The sequence below is a fragment of the Sander lucioperca genome, chromosome 15, assembly GCF_008315115.2.
Source record: "Sander lucioperca isolate FBNREF2018 chromosome 15, SLUC_FBN_1.2, whole genome shotgun sequence".
NCBI classification, from domain to species: domain Eukaryota; kingdom Metazoa; phylum Chordata; class Actinopteri; order Perciformes; family Percidae; genus Sander; species Sander lucioperca.
Window position 1 is genome coordinate 18298081 of NC_050187.1, and position 26317 is coordinate 18324397.

At 37.8% G+C, this 26317-nt stretch overlaps 1 protein-coding gene across 1 annotated transcript; it reads right to left on the reverse strand.

Moving 5' to 3' along the window:
- Nucleotides 1-636: 636 nt before the first annotated feature.
- lrrc1 (leucine rich repeat containing 1) lies at nt 637-24892 on the reverse strand. The gene is made up of 14 exons (XM_031303614.2): nt 24277-24892; nt 15294-15411; nt 14535-14613; nt 12155-12244; nt 9308-9364; nt 9043-9106; nt 8123-8197; nt 7514-7658; nt 7110-7228; nt 6537-6620; nt 4491-4606; nt 3790-3962; nt 2554-2693; nt 637-2012 (listed from the first exon to the last, which is right to left on the reverse strand). The coding sequence occupies exons 1-14, from the start codon at nt 24433-24435 to the stop codon at nt 1854-1856; spliced, it is 1578 nt and encodes a 525-aa protein (XP_031159474.1). The 5' UTR covers nt 24436-24892; the 3' UTR covers nt 637-1853.
- Nucleotides 24893-26317: the final 1425 nt, after the last annotated feature.

Consider the following 26317-nt stretch of genomic DNA (forward strand, 5'->3'; position numbering starts at 1 on the left):
ATTTAAGGATAGTGAGAGGCCATCTAAAGCACCATTATTATTATTATTATTATTTTCTTAGTACTAACAGTTTGGCGCCTGAAACTGAACATCAGTAATACCAGTAACTTTTACTTTCTAGTGAATTATCAGTTTTTAAAATATGTTTTGACTTAATTGATAATTCACTGAAAAGTACTTGTATAGTTTTATTTCAACACCAAAGATAAGTATGCCCATCTACAAATGGTTAATCAAACATGTACAATGAGATTCAAATAAAGGTGCACTTGAACATTAAAAATATGCATTCATTCTCTGATATACTTAAAGCATGCCAGCGACAGTACAACATGCAGGACGCGCAGGGTGGACAAGTCAAACATGGCACATGCTGGCAGTGCATTACGGTAACATTGTGCACTACTGGACAGACAAAACAAGCAATGGAGGGGTCAGGAAATGGAATATTTGGTTTGTTGCCTCAAAGAAAGCCAGTTTAAGGCAAAGCTTAATTTTATATTATATATATTATATTATTCTTGGATATGGATAATAAGAAAAACAACACCAAATGAATCTTGTTTTTAAATCTGATGATTAAGTCTTCCGTTATTTTCTCTGAAATCAATAGGATTTAAAGGAATAAGAAACATGTTTAGTGTTGCACTCGTTTTATTGATCAGTGGTTAAAAAGTCATCCAAACCTCAAGGCACAGTGCCCATTTGAGATCAGTTTTGTGCAGTTTGATCAGAAAATAATTAAAAACATAAAAACCAACACTTGAACCAATTTCTCTTGTCCACTTTTTGCAATATATTTAAAAACAAATGAATACAAATTAGGATGTACCATCTAAAAGAATTTGAGAAACGCTGAGAAGTGCATTAAAGTGGAACTTCTTACAACTGTATTTTTAAAGGATGCCATCCTTGTGGTACAAACCTCTCCCCAAACCTTTTTTTTTAATATACAACTGTTTTTGGCATCTACTTGAAAAACATTGCAAAGCAGTGAAGCACAGCACATATAAATAAGACAGGATTGTTACTTCTGCATAATTATGTTGCAGATGAGTAATTAAAGATTGATGTGCAGTACATAGATCCAAACTTAATTAATCATATCTATTTAATCTAAAAATAGGTCTTGATGTTTTACAGACAAAAAAAGGATTGAAGGCCATCCACTCACCCAATGACAAGTATATGGATTGAATAAGACATCAGTGACTGTGTTTTGTTCATTTCTTCGATTTAAAAAAAAGAAAAATGTACCAAGTTTGCAAAAGAAGAAAAGAAGTTAAAAAAATCTGCAACTGATTAAGAAATGTGCTATACATTTTTATTTACATCTGAGCTGCCAAAAAGTATAAAAGTATCAATATTCACAAGAGACTGTACAATAATCCTTAATCACTAGGTCCAAAAACTCCTGCTTTTATGTTTGCCCGAAATGTAAAAAGTATCCACCCAGTGTTTTAAAATAGATATAGAACAAATATACATTTACGAAGGTTTGACCATATTATAAAAGACTTATAATAGTGCAACTACCTAATGAATGTTTTTAAAAAGAGGCATTTAAAAAAGTAACAAATCTTTAAATATCTTTTTAAAAAAGGAGCATCTCTGTGCAGATTATTGCTGTGGACATTAATTAAAAAGAGGAAGGCACAAAAGCCCGGGTAGACTGAGTCAAACATGTTTTACACAGGACTGGAGATGGAGTAAGGTTAAAGGCGTCCAAGGGGTTTAATCAGGAGGGGAAGGCCACACCAGGGTTCGTAGGTAAAATAAAAAAGGGGGTCTGCAGGGTTGTGCAGGACGACACAGCGAGACACAGGAGGTAAAAAACATTTCTGAGGTAAAGGTCACACAGACGTGGTCACTCTGTCTGCAGCGTTATTGACCTCGTTTTTGTTGGAGTCCAGGCCTTTGGCAGCGTTCAGGTCGTTGCGGATGTTCTCGGCTGTTTTCTTCATCGTCTTTAGCTCGCCAGGGTGAGGCGTGGCCCGTCGAAGTAGTGTTCCCTGTGCAAAGGACAGGAGATTCAATTATTGGCACATTTTATAGATCTGTAGCAAAAAGAGTAATTGTTTACAGTACATCTGTTGTAAGTGGTGAGCATAGGACAGGATGGTTTAAGGCTACCTCATAACTGAGCACAATTGCAAAATGCAAACATTTTCCTTGCAAGTAGAGAAATGTAACAGAGAAATGTTAAATCAAATAAGCTTTTTGGATGTTGGATGAAACACAATTTGGATGTTGATCTAATTACAGTTAAATCGTGGAGGAAAACAAATGTTTTTAGCCATGCTGGTGGCAAGGTTCTTCGACGGTCCACCACTGTTGTCCAGACTGAAATATCTCAAAAATTATAATATGCATTTTGATTCAATTTTGTGAAGACATTTATGGTCCCCAGAGGATTAGGCCCCTGACTTTTGGTGATCCTCTGACGTTTCCTCTACCACCACCAGCGGCTTAAAATCTGAGTGAAATATCACCAATATTACCAACTTCTGGATGGATGGCTCTGAAATTTGCCCACAAGCTTGCTAGTCTCACCTTGTCGTCATCCTCCTCCTCCTCATCATCCAGAAAGTGAATGACACTGATCCTGTTCATGGCTTTGTTGTCCCATGTGTCATCTGCCATGTCATTCACCAGGCTCTCCAGTGCTCCACAGCGGGCAAGATTATCAGAGCCTGTGGTTGTTTTTAAAAAAGACAACACTTTGTGTTACTGGAATCCATGCTCACGTCAAAATGCTCAGATATAATTACAGTGCGCGCTGAAGTGAATACTTCAGCAGATTAAAATCAATATGGCTGTTATGATTGCTTCTCCACAATCTGCCAACTCAAGAAATGAAAGCTGTCACATAACCCAGCACTCATAAGAGAAAGCATGAAACTGCCAGATCACAGTTTCAAATCCCAGCTTAGTCACAGGCTTACAGCAACACAATCTTCCCTGCCCCCAACCTTAGCTTCAGCCTCACCCGCCTGACCTCCGCCAGTCTTACATCTGCATCTCTCCCACAAGAGAGAGAGATGGCACGTCACAAAAAATGAATGAATACATTTCTGAGGGAGAAACAAACATCTTTTTTTAATAGCAAATTACAGTGACAAGCAAGCAACAAAGACGTTGCAGTTCATTCCTGATAGATTTAGACGGAAGGCTGTGGATGACAGCGAAGAAAAGAAATTACAATAAACTGTTGTATCAGGCAGAGATGGAGCCGGCCCTCAGCCGCATCTCTATACCCAGTGGGCGAGCTTTTAATGGCAACAGGCCAGCTGCTGCTAAGCCTCTTTAGCGGTCCAATCCACCACATTTCTGAAAAACATAACCAAGGAGGGCCTCAAGGGACAGAAGAGGCCCTGATGTGTTACAGGCTGTGATCCCTTACAGGACCACATAATCGACAGATACTGCAGGGGAGGATCAGAGGGTGCAAAACCCACTGTGCTTCATCATGTGATAACGTCAAAACCGCAGGGCACTAAATACTCAGAGACGATGCAAGAACTGATGAGGAATATTACTCAAATGTCACAGTGTTGGCACCAAGTCATCTCACTCTAGAAGAAGCCCGACACTTAAGGAGCACTGATCTATAAACAGATAGTACACATGCAAAGAAACACTGTTCATGACCACACATGCTGTCATTTTAGTCCGGTATGAGAGAAAAAGTCTAGATACGGTCTACGCTTCTGATAATTCAAATGATTCATGAAGATTATTCAAACATCTGAGGATTATTTTATGCTTCTGCTTGATTAAAAACATTACCTTTAATGTCTGGTTCACATGGTTGTTGTGGCAGCAGCACGCAAGTGAGCACCTTCTCGCCTGAGTCAGGGTCATCGTCAGTCTGAAAGGTGAGCAGAGGCTGCGACTGGTTTTCTGACAACCATAAGGCCTTCAGTCGTAGCGTGGTCAGTGACATCGGTAAGTGGGTGAGCCTGAAAACAAACAGGATGTAAATCACTTACTTGCTCATATCACGTAGGATATAAGAAACCACAAGGTACCTGCAGGTTTGCAGCTGTTTAGACAATGTGGAGGAGGAAAAAAACCACTCCCCCGTCACAGAGGTGAACATGTTTGTGTGTGACTAAAGCAGCAGACATCGCTGCAGCTTTATCTGAAGACAAAGCATGGACCAAAACCGGCAGTGGCAGAGAAGAGAAGCCAAAACAACCTCTGACTGACGGTGAGTAATATAGTCAAAAACATCAAGATAATCTTTAGGCATCAGAAAGTATTATCAAGTATTAATCAAGTTTGATAAATAAAATAAATAAAAATCATGTTTCAGTATTTGGTTTACTATTCAATCACAAAGTATTCAAATCCCTCAATCACTTTGTTTGTTTGTCTTGTGTTGGACCCCAGGAAGAATAGTCTTCACTACGGTGATGGCTAATGGGGATCCTTAATAAACAATAAACTTGAAAAATAAGAATATATGAATGTGTTGTTCAACGTACCTATTTCCAGAGACGTCTAGCACGTGCAGTTCTGTGGCTTGCGACAGCTCTGACGGTATCCTGGTCAGTCTGTTCTCTCGTACACAGAAGACATTCAGACCACTGCAGCCCCCGATCTAAGTAACAGAAGAGACAACACGATTAGGCTGCACGTCAGTCAGTGTACACATGTCCAGTGAAGCAAAAACATAGTACATAGTATAGGCAGACACAAAGGTTTCAATTGTATTCATTTTTTCCTAGTAAAAAAAGCTATGTAAATGCATGTGTGTATAAATCTTTTTAACAAACCCAGGACAAAAGAAGCCAGAGTAAATCTGCCAGCATGTGTGCACTAAATGGCAGAGCAGTTAAATTTCAATGGGATGTGGCAGAGGGACCTAAAATTAGGAACAATTAGGCCTAGCAGCCAGACAAAGCAGAGACTTGATGGGCCAGCGGCTAGACTGCAGTTGTAATCCATAAATGTGCTCAGATACAGACCTGAGCCGGATACAAGTATTGTTACAGAGATTCATTATTTTAAAAAGGAGCAGGTTAAGCACATCATCTGCACAGGTTAATATGAGATGTGCTTATTGCATTCATAGTCATCAGCACAAGGAACAAAGAAATTACTAAAACAAATCAAACACATTAAGTGTGCTTCCATGTACGTGCGGAAAAAGTGATCACCAATCAATAGAATCCATAAAACTGGGCCAATGGTCAAGTAGATCAGAAAAGCACAAATCAATACTTGGGCCATGGTTACACTGTGGTTGTTAAGAGATGTCATGCAATGGTGGTTTGAGAAAACAATGATGCCATCGATTCATTATCTAGGCCAACTGTTATTTTTCTCCAAACACTGCAATCTTTGCATTATTAAGACACAGGGGCATTGTACAATGTCTGAAGAGGAAGCCTTTCAGATGAAGCTTTAAGCCAGGCGGACCTTCACTTAAACAGACAAGGGGTTAGAAAAGAATGTCACATACAAACACAATGGAGACACTCAGACAGAGCTGAACTAACCAGAGGACTGAGCAGTAAACGTGAAATGAGAGAGCTCAACAAGTAAGAGCATTGTTGATCCACGCGTGAATGAACTTTAGACAGTTTGAGCCAATGAAAATCTCAATAGGTGCAATAAAGAATTACATAACAACAAATGCAGTCTAACTTAACAGCATTGCATCAGTGTACTCAAAACAGAGAAAATCACAGGTTTGTAATAATTAGAATGTTATATTGCAGGTCACAGCAGTTTCAGACCATTAATTGAGATGTACAGTTCAAATCTAAACTGCGCCACCTATCTACCTCAAAGTAACAGCAGCGATGGTTTAGACCTGAAGATGAAGAGCGTGTCCATGTGTACCATCTACAGGCAAACCGTCTGCAATTTTGACACTTGCGCGCACTTGCGCTACCTTATAGCTTTTATTTTTTAAGTAATTCTGTTTAATCTATGGATATGTATACATGTGTATATACATTTTATATTTTTTGTGCCCGAGGACCCCCTGGAAAACGAGATGGTGCGTCTCAAGCAGGCCCCCAGGAAGTGCACCAGGCTTTAAAGCAAATTGAACATAGTGGGTAAATAGTGCAATTGCAACTCCCAGCCCATCACGTAATGCCATCTGGTCCAAAAAGACTTTTTCCCATAGACTTACATGGCGAAAGAGACGTCTTAATATCAGTGTCACAACCCCCGCAAAATGACTAATTTCATTATCAAAATTTTATCCAATTCGGTCCAATAATATTTGGAAAGTCTAGAAGAGCTCCACGATTATATCATTTAATCACCATTCAAGTTAGTGGAGCGCCAAACCGGAAGTAGCCAGCTCGGCCGGCTGTGTCTCTAGTGCGGCGCACAATGCGGAAGCTGTGCCGATCAGCCGGGTCATTTTTGGCTCCATGAAGGCTTCAGGCGCCAACTCTCATAGGAACTGCAGACACTGTATGCAGTTCTTATTATACACCCATGGTCTCAAGGGGTTTATCCTCAAACTAGATTAGAAATAAATGATGTTGGTTCATATGTGAAAAGCTTACCTCCTTAGGTAGTGATGTTAGCTGGTTTCTGTCACAGTTGAAGTTGGAAAGTCGCTTTAATTTCCCAACACTCCTAGGCAAACTCTGTAATAAATTAATCAAAACAATTAGATAGAACATAAGGAGTTTTTAAATACACTGGAAGCTTAATAACCACACAAGAGTATTTCCTTATCTCATTTGTCTCTTTGCATTCTTTAGAACAACTTATTAAACTGTTGTTTGATCAATTTGTCAATTTATCCAAAGGACAACATAGACAACAAAATCATCATGTGTCACCAATACAGTGACAAAGAGAGAGATATGTTGCTCACACAGTCCATTCATTTATTACATTTGTTATATTATATATATTATTTATATATAATATTATATTATATATATTTTATATTTTTTATTCTTTATCCTTTAATTATAATTATACCAAAACCATTATGCGATGTGCTTCTGCTTTCATTGACTCTGGTTATGCAATATCTACATAAAACAGCTAATGAAAATGAACTATATAGGTACCATTGTTTTCTTTCAATTTTAAAAGACTAGACAGTAATACAGTTGCAAACACACCTGTAGCTGGTTCTCTGTCAGCACAAGTTCAGTGAGGCTTTCACAGTTACCAATGCTCTCTGGAAGATAAGTTAGCCTATTCTGATCAGCTTTCAATATAGAAAGTTTCCTTAGTTTTCCTGCGGAGAAAGAAACAAAAAAGAAAAATAAATAAATAAATAAATTTATATTATATATATATATATATATATATATATATATATATATATATATATATATATATATATATGTAAATTAAAATAAACCTTGTTCAGACATTGATTAGCAAACTGATGAAGCAGTTACTGTGATACTGTGGAAAATGTATGCTGCCATCTTGTAAAGGTATGTGAAAACATACCAGAGACAAGCTCCCAAGAGTTATAATTATGCTAATAAAGAGCTTGGAGGATTTACACGCTTACCAGTGCTTTCTGGTAAGGCATCAATGAGGTTCTGAGACACCAGCAGGTCAGTGAGTGACACCAGGCCACCTAACTCCTCCGGAAGTCGCTCCATTTTGTTTTCTGATACATCCAGACACAACAGGCTTTTCATACTGCCCATCTCCTAAAGTTCAGAGCAGAGACTTGTTGTAAGTAAAGTTACAATAACAGGGCAGCAAATACAAGCTAAGAAAGCAGAGTAGAATCAATGTTGTTTATGCATTTAATCTCAGGACTTGGGCCACGACATGGGACATATATGACCACTGATAATGTAAACATGTCTTTATACAGTACAATTGAAATGAATCACTGCACCACATTTATATTCAGAGGACACATTTGTGCATTTCAGCCAACATGACTCAAAGACAAGATTTGTCTTATCTTGGGGTAAATAAGAGGACTGTTCTTGCTCAAAATTGTATTTTCTGATTGTATTTGAAGACTTATTAAGGTGTGTCGCTCAAAGCCCTATATGTTTTGTTGCACACAGCAATTAAAATAACTATATGAAATGGTGGTACTCTATTTAATACAGAGACAATAACATATTCTAGAATACAAGAAACAGATTGATAAGCTTACTGAGGGGATTTCGGCCAACTGGTTTCCATCAAGCCACAAGTCCTTTAAGCTGACAAGACAGCCTATTGACTCTGGCTATGTGGGAGAAAACATGTAGGGATGGAAAGAGTAAGAGAAAGAGTAAGCGAAAACAAAGCAGAAAAATACAATGTAAGTGACTTGATTCTGATGATGTACTTAGTTTTCCTTTCATTCAAATTACAAACACAGTGCCACACAGCAAGGTGCAGTCCACTGGAAGCATAAGCACTAAAAGTCAATCGTTTAATGAAAATAAGGTTTCACAATGCTCCCATATACTTCTATCTATACTTCTTATCCCCTAAGAATTGGAGGCTGCACTGCTTTCTTCAAGAGGGCATTTTAGCATGGCTACTATAAATTTGTCAATTCAAAAATTACAATTACCATATACTATGGTATATGAAATGCATAATGTATTAGGCATGTGTACATATTTAACATTTCTTTACTATATTTATTAAGTGTCAACAGTAAAACAGTAGTTTTAAGTTTTAGAACTGTACCAAATATCAATTATCAAAACTGAGAGCAGAAAAAATATCAGATAACATCCAACAATGTACATAATTGAGTTAAATGCACACATGATATATAAAATAAAACACATAAAGAGCCATTTCTTGACAGCCTGACTTTGCTTCTTTTGTCAATAAATCATTCACCATCAGAGTCCGACTGCTCGCATAAGATTACAACTTAAAACCAAAGCTCAAAGCAGATGGCCATCCTCTTTTCTGGGTGATAAGAGGTGAAAGCTGTTCTCGAGGGATGCTAATCTACTTGGGCTTGACAAGAAGAAAATAGGAGAAAAAAAAGTTTCTTTCTGCTCATTTTGTGAGCCATGTGGCATTCTTCTGAGTAAACATTTCCCCCTAGCCTACAGATAAAACACTTACCAAACTGTATAGTTCATTATTTCCTAGGTCGAGCTCTTCAAGTCTATGAAGCATAGATAGTGACCTGTGGATGACACGTGCAAGGGAAGTTCAAATGAAAATACAGTCAAAATTAAAATGCAAACTTGCTTCATGTAATATAACTTTTGAACCTCTGTTAACAAGGTAACGTCGCTCCTTGACATGTACCATTGAAGAAAACACAGCCTCTCTTACAACAATATATATCCACATAAGTGGACAGTGCAGTTGGTTGAATACTTACTCTGGTAGGAATGTCAGCAGATTTTCCCTGAGTTCTAGTGATACCAAATTGGAAAGGCTGCAATGACAATGGCAAACAGATGATTATACGTTTCTGAAAATGCTTCGAACTGTAGTTTCTATACGACTTCTACTCGTATCTCCACAACACAGATCATTATTATACATGATGCTCTGAGTATTTCTAAAACAAGGAGGTCAAAATGGTTGTGAAATCTGTCCTTGCAATCAGATATCTGAGAACAGGAAGTATTTTGGAGGTGTGTCAGTCTTATCAGGGCTGTAAAATTGCGGTAGCATAAACAACTACTGCATACTTTAAATGAAGAGTAAAATGTCTCCATGGCTGTCATAAAGCAAAGTACAGGGTTGCTTGCATTTCTGCTTATGTACGCCTCAGTACTGTACATGTACTGGAGGATTTTATAACACGCAACTAGTACAGTGCAAAGTCCATCTTGTTGATCAGACTAAATTATTCAGCCTTGTGTGGCATTAGAGACAGACCGAGGAGTCAACAAAAGGCCTTTCCGTTCATAATGTGAGCAAATAAATGTTTGACTGAGTTAAAAGGGATTAACATAATCTAGTAGGTATGTGAAATACAATGGCTACTTTTCCTTCATCTTGTGTTTTCATTCACCACAGCAGACTGCTGGGCCGCTAACTGTCAGAAAACATTCCCATCGCAGGAGATAAACCCCTGATGTCATTTAACCCCTTGAACGTTAATCATATCCACTTCTAAAAACCCACACTATGTTCTTCATTACCTTCTTCCCTTGACAGAGAGCAGGCTTTAGGTCACTGCATTATGTAAGATAGATATGGGACATATGTTGGGCACATGCCGTACCAGGAGGAAAGGGGTGTTAGGAGATCTCTTGAACTCAGACTGACTTTGCCGGTAGGAAAATTGTATGTCATAAAAGGTAACCCTAAGAGACTGTGTGCAAAATAAGTAGTAAACAGATTCATATCACTGTTCAGTTTGTTGTTGTTGCCATGGCAAAAGGATATGATAAATAGAAGGAAGCAAGAAATTGAAATACATTCTGTCGATCAAAAACACTGTGTTGCTAGTTAGCACATGGTTTGCAAGAAGACCACAAATCAGAAGTATTATTTAGGACATTTCCAACATTTCAGTTTAAAACAAGCACACATTTTAATTTCCGTTGACTTTAGTTTTGTTTTTAGGTTTGGTTTAACATTTTGCAGAATTTGTTTCAACCACAGAAATATCTAGAACCTGAAGAACACACAGCACAGCCACAATTGTTTTAGCACACTTTTAGCCCACGTAACTATAATCCATTACAGTATGGATCTTCATCAGAAAATCCATCTGGTGTTTTGTGTTTTGCATGAAATCTAATTTAGGTCTATCAGACTTAACACTGAACATTAGATTAACATTAAGGCTAAAAAGCCTATCTATAAGTAGCGTAGTCTTATTTCAAAGACTACAATCTTGACTTATGATCACTAAAGGAGCAAAAAGAATCCTTTCTTGAATCAGAGTCTGGCTCTCCTCCGTCTGCCATGCATCACCCCTTAGAGGTTAAGCAGTAATTCTTAATTTATGACACCACGGCAAGCCAAGACACATCTCTGTTTAGTTTAGCTCCAACTGTTTCAGCAGTTATCTAATGGTTAAAATATGCCATCCAGAGCACTGCCAATAATTATTTAAGAAGTACTACTGGAAAACATCAGCACAAGCTTTACTGTAGTTATCAACGTCAGAAAAAGGCATTTATTTTTGTAATTCTGTCTTAAAAAATACATTCAATTAACATGGTGTTATGCATTTAAGAAAAGAAAGTGTCTGACTTTCTCAAAAGTTACATCCCAGTACCTTTTAAATCAGTCAAATGCCAGGATATTATCAACATTTCTAACCAAATGTGCATGTAAAGAATAATTTCATTTTTGTCCCTTTAATTCAGTTTCCCTTGAACTCCAAACTTCTACTAAAAATGTCCCTTGTGGCAATTTGACCGAAAAACACATAGTTCTGTTATTAAATCCAATTATAACCAAACTCAAACAAGAAGGAAGACCTCATAAGAAGAAGAATGTGGTCCAGAAATGCTTTTTACTGGAGCAGATTATATGCCATCTCACAACAAGCCTTTTTCCTTTCATGAACAGAGACAACGCAGCCAAGGAGTGGACACTGACTGATGTGTCCGTGATGAGTAATGTGGTTGGTATGTTTTTCTCCCACACAGCCATTTTCAGATTTTCGACCCCACAGGGAGAGAGCGCTCTGCCTTTTTATTACCAGGAGTTTACAGACACGTCTCTGCTGATTGGGTATCACCTGTGACCTGAGCCAATAAACTAGAGACACACCCAACTTCCGCTGTGCTTTTCTTTTTGCATTGTTTCTGTTTTCGGGGTTTGTGTGCTTGTGTTTGTTTTTGTAACTGGTTGTGTTGTGTGTATATGCAGCGTGTTTGCTAAATGCTGCGCGTGTGTTGTCAAATTAATGAAGAAGATGTTTTCTTAATTTGCTTGTGTTTTGTCTATTTGCGTGTTTCATTAAGTTGCAGTGCGTTTGCCCCTGTCGGCCACCGTAAATATGTGCTTTTAAAACAACTGAAATTGGTTTATTGAAGTTAATAATGTAGAGGTGAAATGAATGGCTATCCTAGCAAGAAAATGCAGTTAGAGACAGGTGGAAAGTTACATGACAAAAAGTCCCTTGACATCATCATTACATATACATCATTATATGCAGCTCAGGCTGATATGAAACTGTGTGGAAATGTTTTACAGACAAAGGCAAGATACACTTGATATGTCAAAGCAAATATAATGAAACAATGCATTTACTTACTTCCCAATGTTATCTGGAAGAACTTGCAATGAAATATCATTGATGGAAAGGCATGTAAGATTCCGTAGCTCTGGAAAACTTTCTGGTAACCTGAAAAAAAATAAAAGGCCACAAGGTAAGATTCCGGTGGAAAAGGAATGCACAGAGAATTATTTAATTAAAAAAGTATTTTTGACATTAACTTGAGGATGAAAATTGGACTAGCATTTTACGGCTAGCAAGAGAAGAGGATTCTAATTGGATGCCCATGTTGCTTTGTTTCTACGGAGACTGTACTGTACTGCGCTTGTTGCTTGTCATCTTTGCTGTGTGCCCTGCCCTTTTCTATGCTTTACATAAAATCTGATGTTTTAATTTGTATATGATCAAAAAGGAACAAATCGGGTCAAAATATTCCTGTTAGGCTGTGATTACACAGTACAATTTGTTGAATGCTCCTGAACATGTTATTAGTAATTGTTTAGTGCTACACAAACAGTCCATGATAATAGCGGTGTGTAGAACAAGGCAATAAAAGTCACCGTGCTCAGGTCTCCTGAAAAAAGGATACTAAGTAAGTGAAGACTCTTCAAGATGGCTTTTAGTTAGTCAAGGGTTTCTTATGGTTGTTTATGTTTTCTATTTGTATTTAATTTTCTTGTATTTTAATTTGTTGTACTGTATTACTTTTTATTGTGAAGCACTTTATGATTCTTTATCTGTGAAATGTGCTATATAAATAAACTTTACTTACTTATTTACTTACTTACTAAGTGACCATATTTTCATTTTCTAAATGGACTCATCTGCTTGATCGAGACAACTGGTATACGTTTTTGTCAGGTTTTTGGGGTTGGCCAGATGGGACTTCTTTAATGCTAGTTGTGGTCACACTTTGATCAATAGCAGCAATAACAAAATAGTGCTTCTCCATTTTTGGTGGTAGCTGTAAGTAATTGTCTTTGAGCATCCTACATAAATGTGAACTGGTAAGACAAAAAAGGCAACTTCTGCTCTGGTATTACTCTTCACAAACATTATTCGGAATAATGCAAGCCAGAGATCCTTTTGAATAACACTAATATGCAAAGCCTTGAAAATCAGGTATTAATAATAATACATTTTATTTATATAGCGCTTTTTATGGTACTCAAAACTTGTATTGTCCAAGTCTTGTTTGCACTGTCTATATTGTTGTTTTTAGTTGTCTGTATCTGTCTAGCACATACTAATGTCCTGTACCAATGTTTTTGTCCTCGTGTGCCGTAACTTTATTGTTGTTTTAGCTGTCTGTATCTGTCCAGTCCATGCAGATGTCCTGTACAAATGTTTCTGTCCTTACGTGCTGTAAGTTGTGTTCAATGTTTTATGTTTCTGCAGAACAGGAACCTGCTGGAAACCAGTTTTTAAACTGAGTCAGGCCCGTTTATATTGTAACTTAATGTTACTTTTAACTTTCCTGTATAATAAATGAATGAAAGAAAGAAAGAAAGACACTTTACAGTAAAAACAGCACATATAGCACATTAAAATAGATAAGCAATAAAACCAACACATAAAACAAGCATATAAGAAGCAATTAAAAACAATAAAACCAGTAACTTTCAGGTGAGAAATGTAAGACTATTGTATGTGGAAAGCTAATCAGAAGAGGTGTGTTTTGATAAGTGTTTTGAATGTGTCCAGGTCAGTACAGTCACAGATGTATGTATGTATGTATGTATGTATTGTATATTTTATTAAGCAAGCTATCATACATTTTTGCACAACTAAAATTTAAACTGGACCCTTCCATCAATCCCCAAAAGACAGGTCCTTTAATAACAGAGCCAATACAGACAACTAAATCATATTTATTCATATTTTCTGATGCTGTCAAAACAACATCATGACTATATTTTCAATTATGATTTTAAGTTAAAACACACAAAATTTGTTTTTTCATTTCAATTTAAAGTATTGAACACCAAAGCCTTTGTAATTGGTCCACCTAAACTATATACTGCAAAGCAATGAGGCTTTGTCCCTGCTGAGGTGCAAATTAGATTCAGTCTCACCCACACAATAAAATGCACAATCTGCAATCTGTCAAGGAGAGTGTGTGAATGTCCATAACAGCAGTGGATCTTAAAACACAGACAGTGGAAATAAAATGTCCTCTCCACAAGAAAAATGCATCTTTTTATTATTTGTTAAAGATGTACTCTCTGCTTTTGCTATCCCAAAATGTCTTTATCTGGATAAATGGGCCTGTTCATTGAGGGGAAGATTAAATATCAAAATCAATGAAATGTATGGTTTTAGCAATGTTACAAACCCAGACAGTTGAATATTTTAGAAGAGACCAACATTAAATAAGTATTAAATAGGACTGATGTGTAATCATAATCTGGAGGATTACCTTGTTAATGGATTTCCACTGAAATCTGCCACTTGGAGGGCTTTGCAGTATGAAATGCTGTCTGGAATTTCCATAATGTCTGAATAAGAGAAAAGGCACTGGTTACAACACTCCTTATTAAAAAAATAAATATATGATACAGCAGTAGTTAAATAATACATGCCAAGATAATATGTTAAAGAATTTAAATGCAAGCGATAAACAAAAAATGGTATTCAGAGGTGAATCTAATGTAGAATAAACCTGTTTTATTATTCAATAGTTATGTTACCCGTGTCTAACTCTTAAATAAACTGCATTCAATTTTGACCACACAAAAAACATGTACCATTGTTCAAACCACTTCCACTTAATTAGAACTCAACACAAACAGCACTGTGTGTTATATATCTGTTTTTGCTTTCTTTTAACTTCTGATGGTTTCGCTCTACAGCCACAACTGTGAGTAGCCTGCTCTGTTGCAAGAGAAATCTCACCAGCGTATCTAAAGGAATATGTCTGGGTCTATACAAATGACTTGGGAGATTCTGGCTTAATGCAAGCCATGCTTTATTTGTATGCATGTTTGTTGCATCAGTTTCACTAATGAGGAGTACATCTGTCAGTGTGATTCATTTGCTGACATTAGCTGTCTTGCTTAATTGTAAACATATTCTTGCAGAAAAATACACAGAAACAGAGTTATGAAATCTAACATGTGCTATAATATTCTCGTTTACTTTTGTGCTGGTTTGGCATTTCAGTGTTTGCCCTTCTTACCATTTCGAGAGACATCCAGTTCTACCAGCTGCATGAAGTTGGCTATTTCTGGTGGAAGTCTCTGGATCTCGTTGTCACTCAGGCCAAGTTTTCTTAGTTTCACCAGCTGGAAAAATGGCTAAAAGGTGAAAAGAAATGCATATTTACGAAAAGGTTTTAAATGTTATCACATTTTAGGAATGCTCTTTGACAGTTGCAATATTGAAATATTATGCATGTATAATATTATACACTCTATATTATGATAACTGCATGGCTGCTCTTAACAGCCATAACTGTATGCTTTTTCACAAATGATATTTTGACATGAATGGATATTTTGAAGAGAGGGGGTTTAATAGCAAACATGTCAAGTGGTCCTATTGACAAAACACCTCCACTTTTAATGATAAGCCATTTTTAAAGAATTACAATTAGCAGGACAAGTGTCCTCATTGGAGATATTTAGATATTCAACAATCTTTACCATGGATGTCTTACAGCAGGTTTTTACTTTTTGTCTCCTAGTTAAAAGTCTGTGTCTCCTACAGACCCCCCTCTCCTTTCTACTCTGCTTTTTTTTACACTATCAGACTGAATGTCGGGCCTCAGATAATCAGATACAACACATCAAATTGTTTGGAGAGGTCATGGTCACAGGTTGCAACTCAGAAGTACAGAGATCCGTCTCTATTGTCAACTTATAGGAAAGAATTATCCAGTTGGCACACTTATTGATATGCAAAAGCAATTATCACAAGCACATACTTGACGCCCAGAACAAGAGCAGGCAGAACCTTGCCTGTGTGGTGGTAAAGCAGGTAGCTAACAATACTGCTTCAGGTTACCTGAAAGTTTGGCTGGAACAGAAAACCAGACTCATGAATTTCCCCTCTGGCCTTTGTTTTTTCTCTGCTATTGCTAGTTACAAGGAAGCTGGCCATGAGAGCTCATCCATGAATGCAGTTACTAAATATAGAGGTCGACCGATTCATCGGTTTTGCCGATTAATCGGCACCGATAGTTGATTGGTGGAACTATCGTTATCGGCAAAAATCCATACCGATACGCGAAATAAAAACGCGATTACGCGAAATAAAAACTATCACTGATGCCTCGTGTTGTTTATTTTCGACACGTGTTACTGTGCGCTGCACGGAGAGCACATGCTGTGCTGAGAAGGCTGACATCAGATGCGCGTTTAAAGCATTGACAGCAAAAAGGTATGTATACAGTACATTTTGTCATATCATTATAAAGTTATTAATTTGTTGAATAGATGCTGCATTAGTAGAGAAAGAACAGCACAACAGTATATTTGTTTGCTTTCGAGGCGGAGATGACGCTAAACATTAGTAGTAGGCTAACTTACCTCTAGCGGTTAAAACACGGACAAAAATAAACGCAAGTCTGACCCAAATGTCAGAATCGGAACCCTAAAGGATCGTCCACGATCCCAAACGGCACCTCTAATTCATATTTAGATAATTTAATAACAGTTAAACGTAGAGACTTACTGATTGCTGCAGCTAAAAGCTAACGAGTTAGCCGTCACGGGGGTGTCTTTGGTGTCTTTCTAGCCTTTACAGGTGATTTTCTATCCAGCCTGGAACTTGTGCCTTTTTTCGGGGTTGTTGAGCATTAAATCCAAACTGTTACATCCAAGAATTATCCACCTGATGTCCATAATTCATCACATTTTCTGTCATTTCTGCCGCTAACTCCGTGCTACCCATAGACAGTAGGTGCTACCGACAAGGATCTCCCATGATGCCTTTGTTTATGTTTTCAACCAATGGGAAGGCAGGTCTGTCACATATTACGCCTTATATGGGCATCCAAGCGAGAACAAAGAGAATAAAGTGGGAAAGATAGATCCCTCCAGGTCAGAGATCGTCTGTTACCGTTCTAAACCGTTCTACAGAGAAGAATGGCGTCACTGTTTTGAGATTTGGCATACATTTGGGCCATAAATTTTTTTGAAGAAATGTAAATAGTTTGTTCTTTATATGAATTATAATGCTCATTATGTTTATTTTTGCACTGGATGACTCCAAATATGTAGGAGAACTGTTTTAGACAACACACATGCTTGTGTAGCATTGCTGTACAGTTAAACAGTTACATGTTGAGTTTAACGGTTTTTATTTGTTATTTATTACTTTTTGTTTCAGTTTGAATGAATGTCTTTTATTGACTTCAATATTTATTTATATTTATATATTTATTTCATTTAGCATGTTTTCATGGTTATATACAGTTTTTTTATTTTTATAATAAAGTTCAGCACTGTTTTACTTGGAGTGTCATGTTTGTTTTTATCCAGTATCAATTCTAAATACTATCGGTCGATTAATCGGTTATCGGCAAATACGGCCCAGCCTAGCTATCGGTATCGGTAAAATCCACTATCGGTCGACCTCTAACTAAATACTTACATTTATCATTCAATGAATCACTAAAGTTGACTATTGAATATGATCCGAACCTTTTTTTGATCTTTATGTCCAGTATTAAGGCTTAACTATTTGGGGGAGAAAACTAATTGCGATTTTCCTGCCAGATATTGTGATTACGATTCGGGATTTTTTTTTTAGCTTCATATTGCACCTTCTACCTTCATGTTAAATAAAGTGATACAAAAATAAATAAAAGATCCACTGAAAATAGGACATTTCTGTAAACAATCTGTGATATGTAACATTCTCTCAGCATTTATCTTATGAAAAAACATTAAATATAATAATGAAAAGAGAAATAAAAAATGTTAAATCAAAGATTACACCAAACATTCAACTAAATATTTCACATTTAATTAATCGTCGTCTTCACGATTGGCTAATCGAATTCTTTCAAACCGCAATTTCGATTTGAAAAAGATTCATCATTCAGCCCAAATACATATTTTTGCCTAAATGTGGCTAATTAAACAACTTTGTTCTCCATTCTTGTGCACAAGCCTATTGCACTTGTTGCACAAGGAATGCAGCAGCGTAACACAATGGCTGTGTATTCCAAGCAGACAAGTTGATTAAGTTGCATGTTTCTACCTTTCTATAACTTTGATAGACTCTTTTATGCTGTAACAATGTGTCACTGTTGGAATCTATTGTAACCAACCAACATGAATTCAAGCTGTGACAGCTTTTTACAACCACCTGTTTACCACTCAAAGTGTTTTAGGTAGCGTATGGCTGCAAAACTGGTAGGGGAACACACAAAATGTGTCTTTATTTTAAAGACAATAGTAGACCAGTGTTCCCCTTTGGTTCCCCATTATATTAGCTTACTGTCATGGAGGTGTATGCTCAGGTTAATGTAATGTGTTTTGTAAAACTTTACTGAAGCTGTTATAAAAGGTTTAAAAATAAAAAAAATAGCCTCACTTTTTCTACCAGCCTTAATGACTTCTGATTAATTCTTAATGAGTGTGCCACTTCCAAACACTACCGCCCTCAAACTACAGAACCCAGTGTTCTGTTTCTGGATGTTAAATGTGGGTAAGGACAAAAAAAAATTGATAAAAGCTATAATCACCTGCAGCTCGGTGTGAATGCAATGTGTAAAATGCATTTGCATTTTTGAAAATAAGACTTAATGATTAGGCTGGTCACTATCTGTAGACCATGTCCAGATACAGATCACATTTTAATAATGGGTGCACAATGAATAGGCGTCAAGAGCTCAAGAGTCCAAAAGTCAAACTCCACCCTATTACAAAATGCACATGTCTTTCCAAGTTCTTAAGACAGTTCAAACGTAATGACTGCTGTCTGAGCTTTGCATCTTAACCACCTAATTTCACTTTTACATTTAACTTACTCACAAAACATATAGGGTGCAGTTGGACTTCCAATCTCACAGCTCAAAGATTTGTCTCTTGATGATATCATCAAGGGAATCTTGACTTGTACAAACTTGATCATTTCCAGAAAACTAACCTGAATTGTGGAAGATCAGGAAAATAATGAAAATTCAGTATTAAGGTTTATTATACCATTGTGTTTACTACTCTCAGACTTCCTACTTGAACTATGCCACTCCTTTTTGACACAGCAATCAGAGTCGGAAGCAAACACAGGTACTCCGAATCCTTCAAGGATTCAAAACTTTCAGCTCAAGACAAAACAAAGGCTGATTCATTCAAATGCTTTTGTCCCTCTCTTATTCTCTTGATAACAATAAAGACAATCAGAGGAGTAACTATAAAGAGAAATACATAATTGATTCGGTATTACTCTAGTCGCATATTTGCTTTGCGAGTCTTGCATTAGCATACTGACAGAAAACCTGTTCTTCCGGGTGTCATTCAGCGCCACGCCCCAAACAATCACCCGTGTGTGACAGACAAAAACCAAAACAGGCTGAGTCAAGCATACATTAACCCGAGTCAATGTTTGAATCTTCAGTTTCACCTTCAGCACTGTTTGTTAGAGAACAAGCAGAAGCCTGAAGGTGGTTTGTGGGAAGTGAGTGCATGAATTAACGCACTTCAAGATATCAACAAAAGCCCTTAATATATTCATACAATACAACAAGTTTAGTAACAAAATTCTTACATGACCTAACCAAAACTTTAGAAAAATCATCATTAAAAAGCAGCAGTTTTTTGCCAGGCCACAACCCTACAGCCATTTAGACTTAAGTAAAAGACATGACATGCTTAGTGGAGTCTAAGGTTACATGGTGATATGCATACAGTATTACATATCACAGCATAGGCCAGAGTTAAAACTGTCCAAACCATAGCCACGTGCAGAAACTCTACAACTGTGCTACCTTTTTGACAGTTTTTTTTCTCTCGGAAGAGTTAGTAAGTCATTTCAACCACCAGCTTCCTGCTCTGGGATTCATAATACCACTTGATTTAGCACTTACACTCACATACAGCATGTCAAAGGCCCTGCAGCTTCCTGGCTCAAAGTGGCTTCTTCTTTCTATCACTGTGTGTGTCATTTTTGAAAGGCCTCAATGGTCCCCAAAAAGCTGCTCGGGCCTGAACAAGGTGATTGTTTCGTCCAACTAACCGAAGATTATTTTGCATTTTTGCAAAATTGCTGCCAAGTAATTGTCTGTGGATTGACAAACTGATTAACTGACTACTTGTTTCAACTATAGCCTAAACACATTTTTGATGTTGGAACAAAAATTTATATCTGGTAATTTTATTGCTTTTCAGGCTAGTTTTCAGACTGTAAACTAACGATTACTTGTATTTATAATCTGCCCAATTAATCGTTTAGTCTTAACAAATGTCAGAAAATAGTGAAAGATTCCCATTACAATTTCCCACAGCCCTAGGCGATGTATTCAAATTGCTTGTTTTATGTGACCAACAGTCCAAACCCTAAATATATTCAGTTTACTATCATATATGATAAAGAAAAGCATCACATCCTCACATTGAGGAAGCTGCAACTAGAGGATGTTGCTTGAGAAATGATTGAAACGATTAATTGATTTAAAAACTGTTGCTAAAATTTTCTCTCAACTGACTTATCGATTCATTGACTAGTTGTGTCATTTCTAAATAACTCCATTATGCATTACATCCATGCAGATGTAAGAGAGATTAAGTTATTTCCTTTGACACAGCCACCAACACCTCTGTCTTACATTTTCACTGGAGCTGGGAACAGTGAAACTGGCATTTGTTTTTAAACTGGACGAACAGGCAAGAGCATTTCCAGCAAGTCTTGCATTCCTTTTCTTCTTCTTCTCCAGTTAGTTTCTTAGTTTGGCGGCTGTTTAGTAAGCTAACAACTGTTTACAAACCATAAGGATGGTATGCATCTTGAGGGCCAGTTGCTAAAGGGAAACTTTGAATAAATAAAGAGACAGAAATTACTGTTTGCTAATTTGGTCCACTGCCTCAGCACAAGCATTACATAAAACAATCGAAGAAGAAGAAAAAAAGGTGCCTAGAAGAAATAGGGCCTAGGAATTAAACATGCCCATACAAACCTGTTCTACATGTCTCCATGACTTGGTCAGCAGATCTTTATGTAAAACCACTGAAACTAGCTCAGGTTTAACTTGCCTCATCTTGTTAATGATAAAACACACCTTTGCCATTTCGTCTCACTGTTAAGACTTGTGCACGTTTTTTTATCTGCCTGCTGGTTGAAATGATTGACTTGAAATATGTTACTATGTCTTTGTTACATCACTGTCATGACAAAATAAGTGGTCAGCATTCATTCAGCTACCTCTGAGGCAAATGTAATGGGGCCACACAGCGAGTACTGAACTGGACTGATACAAAGGTTTATCCAGTTGGACGTGTCTTGGGTTCACTCAGCAAGCATTGATGACATTAGTTACATGCCAAAGAGTACAATAAACAGTTTCTCTTGCTGCCAGCCCTCTACCCTCTAAACATACTTAGAATTTTTCTGAACTGAGTATAGAGATGCCTATACTGTCACGCAGTTGTGTGTGTTGTCCCAATGTGAGTACACCTGCTAATCACACCCTTGCGGGCACAGACAACAAATAGATGGTTTTCCCTGCCAGTGCCTAGTTTGTCAGGTGTACTGTCTGCCATGTGTGTCGGTTCATGTTTTTTTGGTCTGTACTTAACAATTCAGGTCAATGATTCATAATGATTTCATTAGAAAACACTAGTACATACAAATGCACAAGTGAGGCAACAACAAAACACATAATGCTGTCTTTGTTTTCAGTAAGAATACCTGTTGTACTGTGCTTTTCTCCAATGGACAATGTAAGCAGTGTGCCATGGGAGGTTGCTCACATTATCTGAGTTCCATCACATTTCTATGGACATGCCAGGCCCTCTTTCTTTCCTTTATGGGTCCTGTAAAGTGTAGTCAAAATCATTGTATTTTCTATTTAGATCAAAACCAAATAATCGACTTAAACTACTTAAAAAGTTGAAGAGCTAACCAGTAGTTTTATTTATGGTTGAGGGATGTTTCCTTTGTGAACAAAAGAATGACATGTCAATGGCACAAAATACTGTAGTCCTTCAATCCAATCAGCTTTTCATCTGATCTGACCATGACTTCAGTTATACACACTTTTATTTAGGTCTAAAATACACTCTTCAGAGCGGAACTCAGAGCGCCTCCTACAATAAAACCGGTTTGGCTGAAAAAGTTAAAAGGAAAATGCTACAAAACAACAAAAGTCAGTCATTCAGTTTACTCACTGTAGCAGATCTTGGCTATATATCAGAAGTCACAACAGGTAATTTTCTATTCCTTTATTTACTTATTTATTTATAAAGGACAATGCACATTAGTTAACATTTCTGTAAATGTGCCAGTGTTAGCAAGCTGGCTAATTTTCAACTGCAGTACTTTGGCAAGATGTTTTAAAAACCAGTGAGGTGATGGTTAAAATGTATCAGAAGACAACAAGACGCCATAAAGACAGCAACAAAAAAAGCATTCTCAAGAAGCCATGCAGAGCAGCACGAAGCAACAAAACACAGCCAAGCAATACTGATTATAGTCATTTTTTGACACATAAAATGCAAAGCAATAAGCACAGGACATAAATAAAATACAAAAATCATGATAGAGAGATCTTAATAAAAATGTTAAAATATGCATTTACAAGTTAGTAAAATGATGATATAAGTCAACAAACAAATAAGCCATGCAGCACAGAGTTGAAAGACACGACTATAAAAGATCATACCACATTGTTATAAAAGGTCAGCCTCTAGGGATCATCAGTTTCTAGCCCCGACATACACAATTACATGAACCATTCGTGCCCATGGGGAAAAAAACGGCAAATCCTTTAACTAGTATCCCATTTAATCCAGAACGCTAGGGTCACAAGTAAGAAGTGACGCTTGTGTATCCCCACCTCACCAAGCCTGTCAGTAATTCACACAGAGTAGCCCCCCCTAGTCCTCCTACATGGTTTATATTAAAGAAAAATAGAGTGGCGGTGATGGAGTACTTCAATCATCATATGATTCACAATGTGTGTGTGTGTGTGTGTGTGTGTGTGTCTAAAGTGTTAGCCTACAGTCATTTTTCTGGTTGTGACTGACTTTAAAGATGACCTAATGTACTATGAATATGGCTCTTCAGTGGATATATGGTGTTGAATCAATTATTTCACTAAATAGGATACAGAATCGTTGAATGAATGTAAATCATTTCAGTAACTAATCAAGCAAAAAATACCAATCAGTTACAGCTTCTTGAATGTAAGGATTTTTTTTTTGCTACTTCCGTCAGAATTAATTAATTTTTTTCCCTTCATCAGCGGATGGCGTTTGCTTTTTTTGTTGTAAAAGTTAATTCCAAGATCAATCATGAACCATCAACCTTTACATTAATGAGTGAAACAAATGTCTTATTTTAAACTACCTTCTTGGAAATCATATCCACACTACTAATGATTTTTCTCTTAATTCGTATCATTTAGCCTACCTCTACCATTGAACAAATATTACTCTAGATAGAGCACCATTACTCATACCTCTTTAGTATGTATCAGGGTACAGAGTCATAAAGATTGTGACTTTGGATTGTATCAGCTGTTGAACTCCCTGAAAGAGTTAAGACATGTTATGCTCTCTGCAAACAGCCATGGCTCTCTGTCATGCAGAAATCATCTCTGACCTCAGCCTGGGACCACCTGCCCAAACAGGTTTGACGTATCAGACAATATGTCTTGGCTTTGCAGTAAGCTGTGAATGCCTGAGACGCCAGGGACTCAAATAAAATGTTTTATGATCAAAACCCAGACTGTGGCATGTATGCGTTGAGTTAACCTGCGATGGGAGGTGTAGTTCAGGGGAAATATCCACCGACACATGGTGCCTGCCTTGCTGATCTTGTGTAATTATTGTCCCCGGCTCCCACCAGACTCTCACGGGATGCCTGATCAGCTCAGTTAGCAGCTCTGTCTCAGAAACACTTTAACTGGAGGGACGCATTTCGTGTTACCAAAAATAAGCTACACTGCCTCTGAACCTGCCATTAAAATGAGTGAGCGGAAGTGGTTTTCTGCTTACCTTGGGCAAGTCTCGGAGTTGGTTGGCATCCAGCAACAGCTCCTCCAAACTCCGTCCGTAGCGATAAATCTCATCGGGCACATACAACAGGGAGCAGTGGCGTTTATCGATCATCTCAACATGACGGTTGCACCGCCACAGGGGTATACAGTGAAACATCACGGGGGAGGTGGGGATAAATCTTGTACCCGTGCGATAAACCAACAGCGGGGAGGACTGGGGATGCAACAGATTGCTATGGCGGGACAGTCCTGCACTAATATACTATCAAACACAAGTGAAGCGAAACTCACAGGAAAGTAAAAACCGAAACTCCAACTGCAAGTAAATCGTGTTACCGAGCTAACGTTCGGCGACGAACATGGGAATTATTCTCCGTCGTTGTCTCACTTTGGTTAGTTTGTAGGCACCTGTTTTTTCTCTGCTTGGTTCCTCGTCTCACATCGGCCGCTTTTAAAGCCCCTCTTTTTAGCGTATAGAACACAGACTACATCTCCGTGTAGAAGGGGGTAACGTTAGCATTCTTATTTTTTCGTCTCGTCCCGGAGTTAATTTCCTCTCCCGTTCAGTTTCTGACCCGGAACATTCACTCCCTCATTCCAATCCTACGTCATCGTTCCTGGCTGCTCCTCCCTCCGGTCCCTCCTCTGGATAGTCCCGTCCCTATGGTCCCGCAAAGGGCCGCCATGATGGGGCACATAGAACCGACAACAGACCGGGGGGGGGGGCTCTGGCTGAGAGGGAGAGGAGGACACCCAGAATAAAAACTCTGAACCTCAAGTGTGTATTAAAAGATATTTAAAATAAGGCTATAGTAAAATGTAGGCCTACTTGTAAACTTAATTTAAAATATGTTCCAGCAGCATATTTGAAACTGGGATTGACCAGTTACAGGCCTATCATATTGTGGCTGTGGCTGTCCAATCCGTTCTGCATGTGCATAGATGTTTGAGGTTTGACCTCAAATGGGTCAGGATAGCCCATTGGTCAGGGGATAGGTTAAAATGCAGTAGGCTACGTATGAGGTAGATAGTGGCTAATGTTAGCAATCTTTAGGCACAGTAGCTGACATTACTGAGTACATTCACCTAGCCTACGTAATGACTGTTCTGTACTGTAAGGTAGCATATTGTTTAAACCACTATCCCGTGATTGTCACTTTTGTCACAGTGGCCATTGTTCAGCAAGTTACATTTTCTGGCTTTACGTAAAAGCAACAGTACCCAGTGACTGCCAATGTTGATTTACTCAAGTACTGCACTTACAATTATAATTACAATTATAAATACGTACAATTTGGAGGTATTTGTACTATACTTGAGTATTTCCGTTTTATCCTTTATTCCAGCCCACTTCATTTCACAGATAAATGTTTTATTGGAATTACAATTAAAGATTTTACAAATTGAAAACTTAATCTGATTATAAAATTCATTTTAGCTCCACATCAGCTAGCTACAACATCAAAATCTGCCAAATCTGCTGAAATAATGGTCTTAAAGCTAGATTTTGATAAAGGCCCCCTTATCGAGGCAGGTTCTCAAGATCACATAAAGCAGAACCCATATTAAATCCCTTACCATGCCTGTTATACTAATTGCTACACAGTGAACATAGGGCTTGTGGGGCCCCTGGGTTGTTGAAATAGCGTTGCCAAGTTGGTAATCCATCCTTGTTATCGTGACTCCCCAGGTCCTTCTCACTTCTATTTAATTGCATCCCCGGTTCCTCCACTTGCCTCCCTTCCTAGGAAGCACTAGAGAGACGCGAGGAAATCCTGGGAGGGGAGAGGAAACAAGCAAATGTGTTTTAGAGGGATGAGACGTCCTTTCCTCTCAAGCGTCACATGAATTTGTCAGCTGTATGGGCAGAGTTGGCAACCCTTTCAGCTGCACAGCTTCTGGGAAGGCTGCTCTCGTGTATCCTCGCTTATAGCTCCTCAGTGATCCCTCCTCGATGCTCAGGTTCAGCCGAGGAGCGAGGAGCTATCAAATAAGGGACGTGGGATGTACCCCCCATAATCTTTTAACTCCTTTTCAGG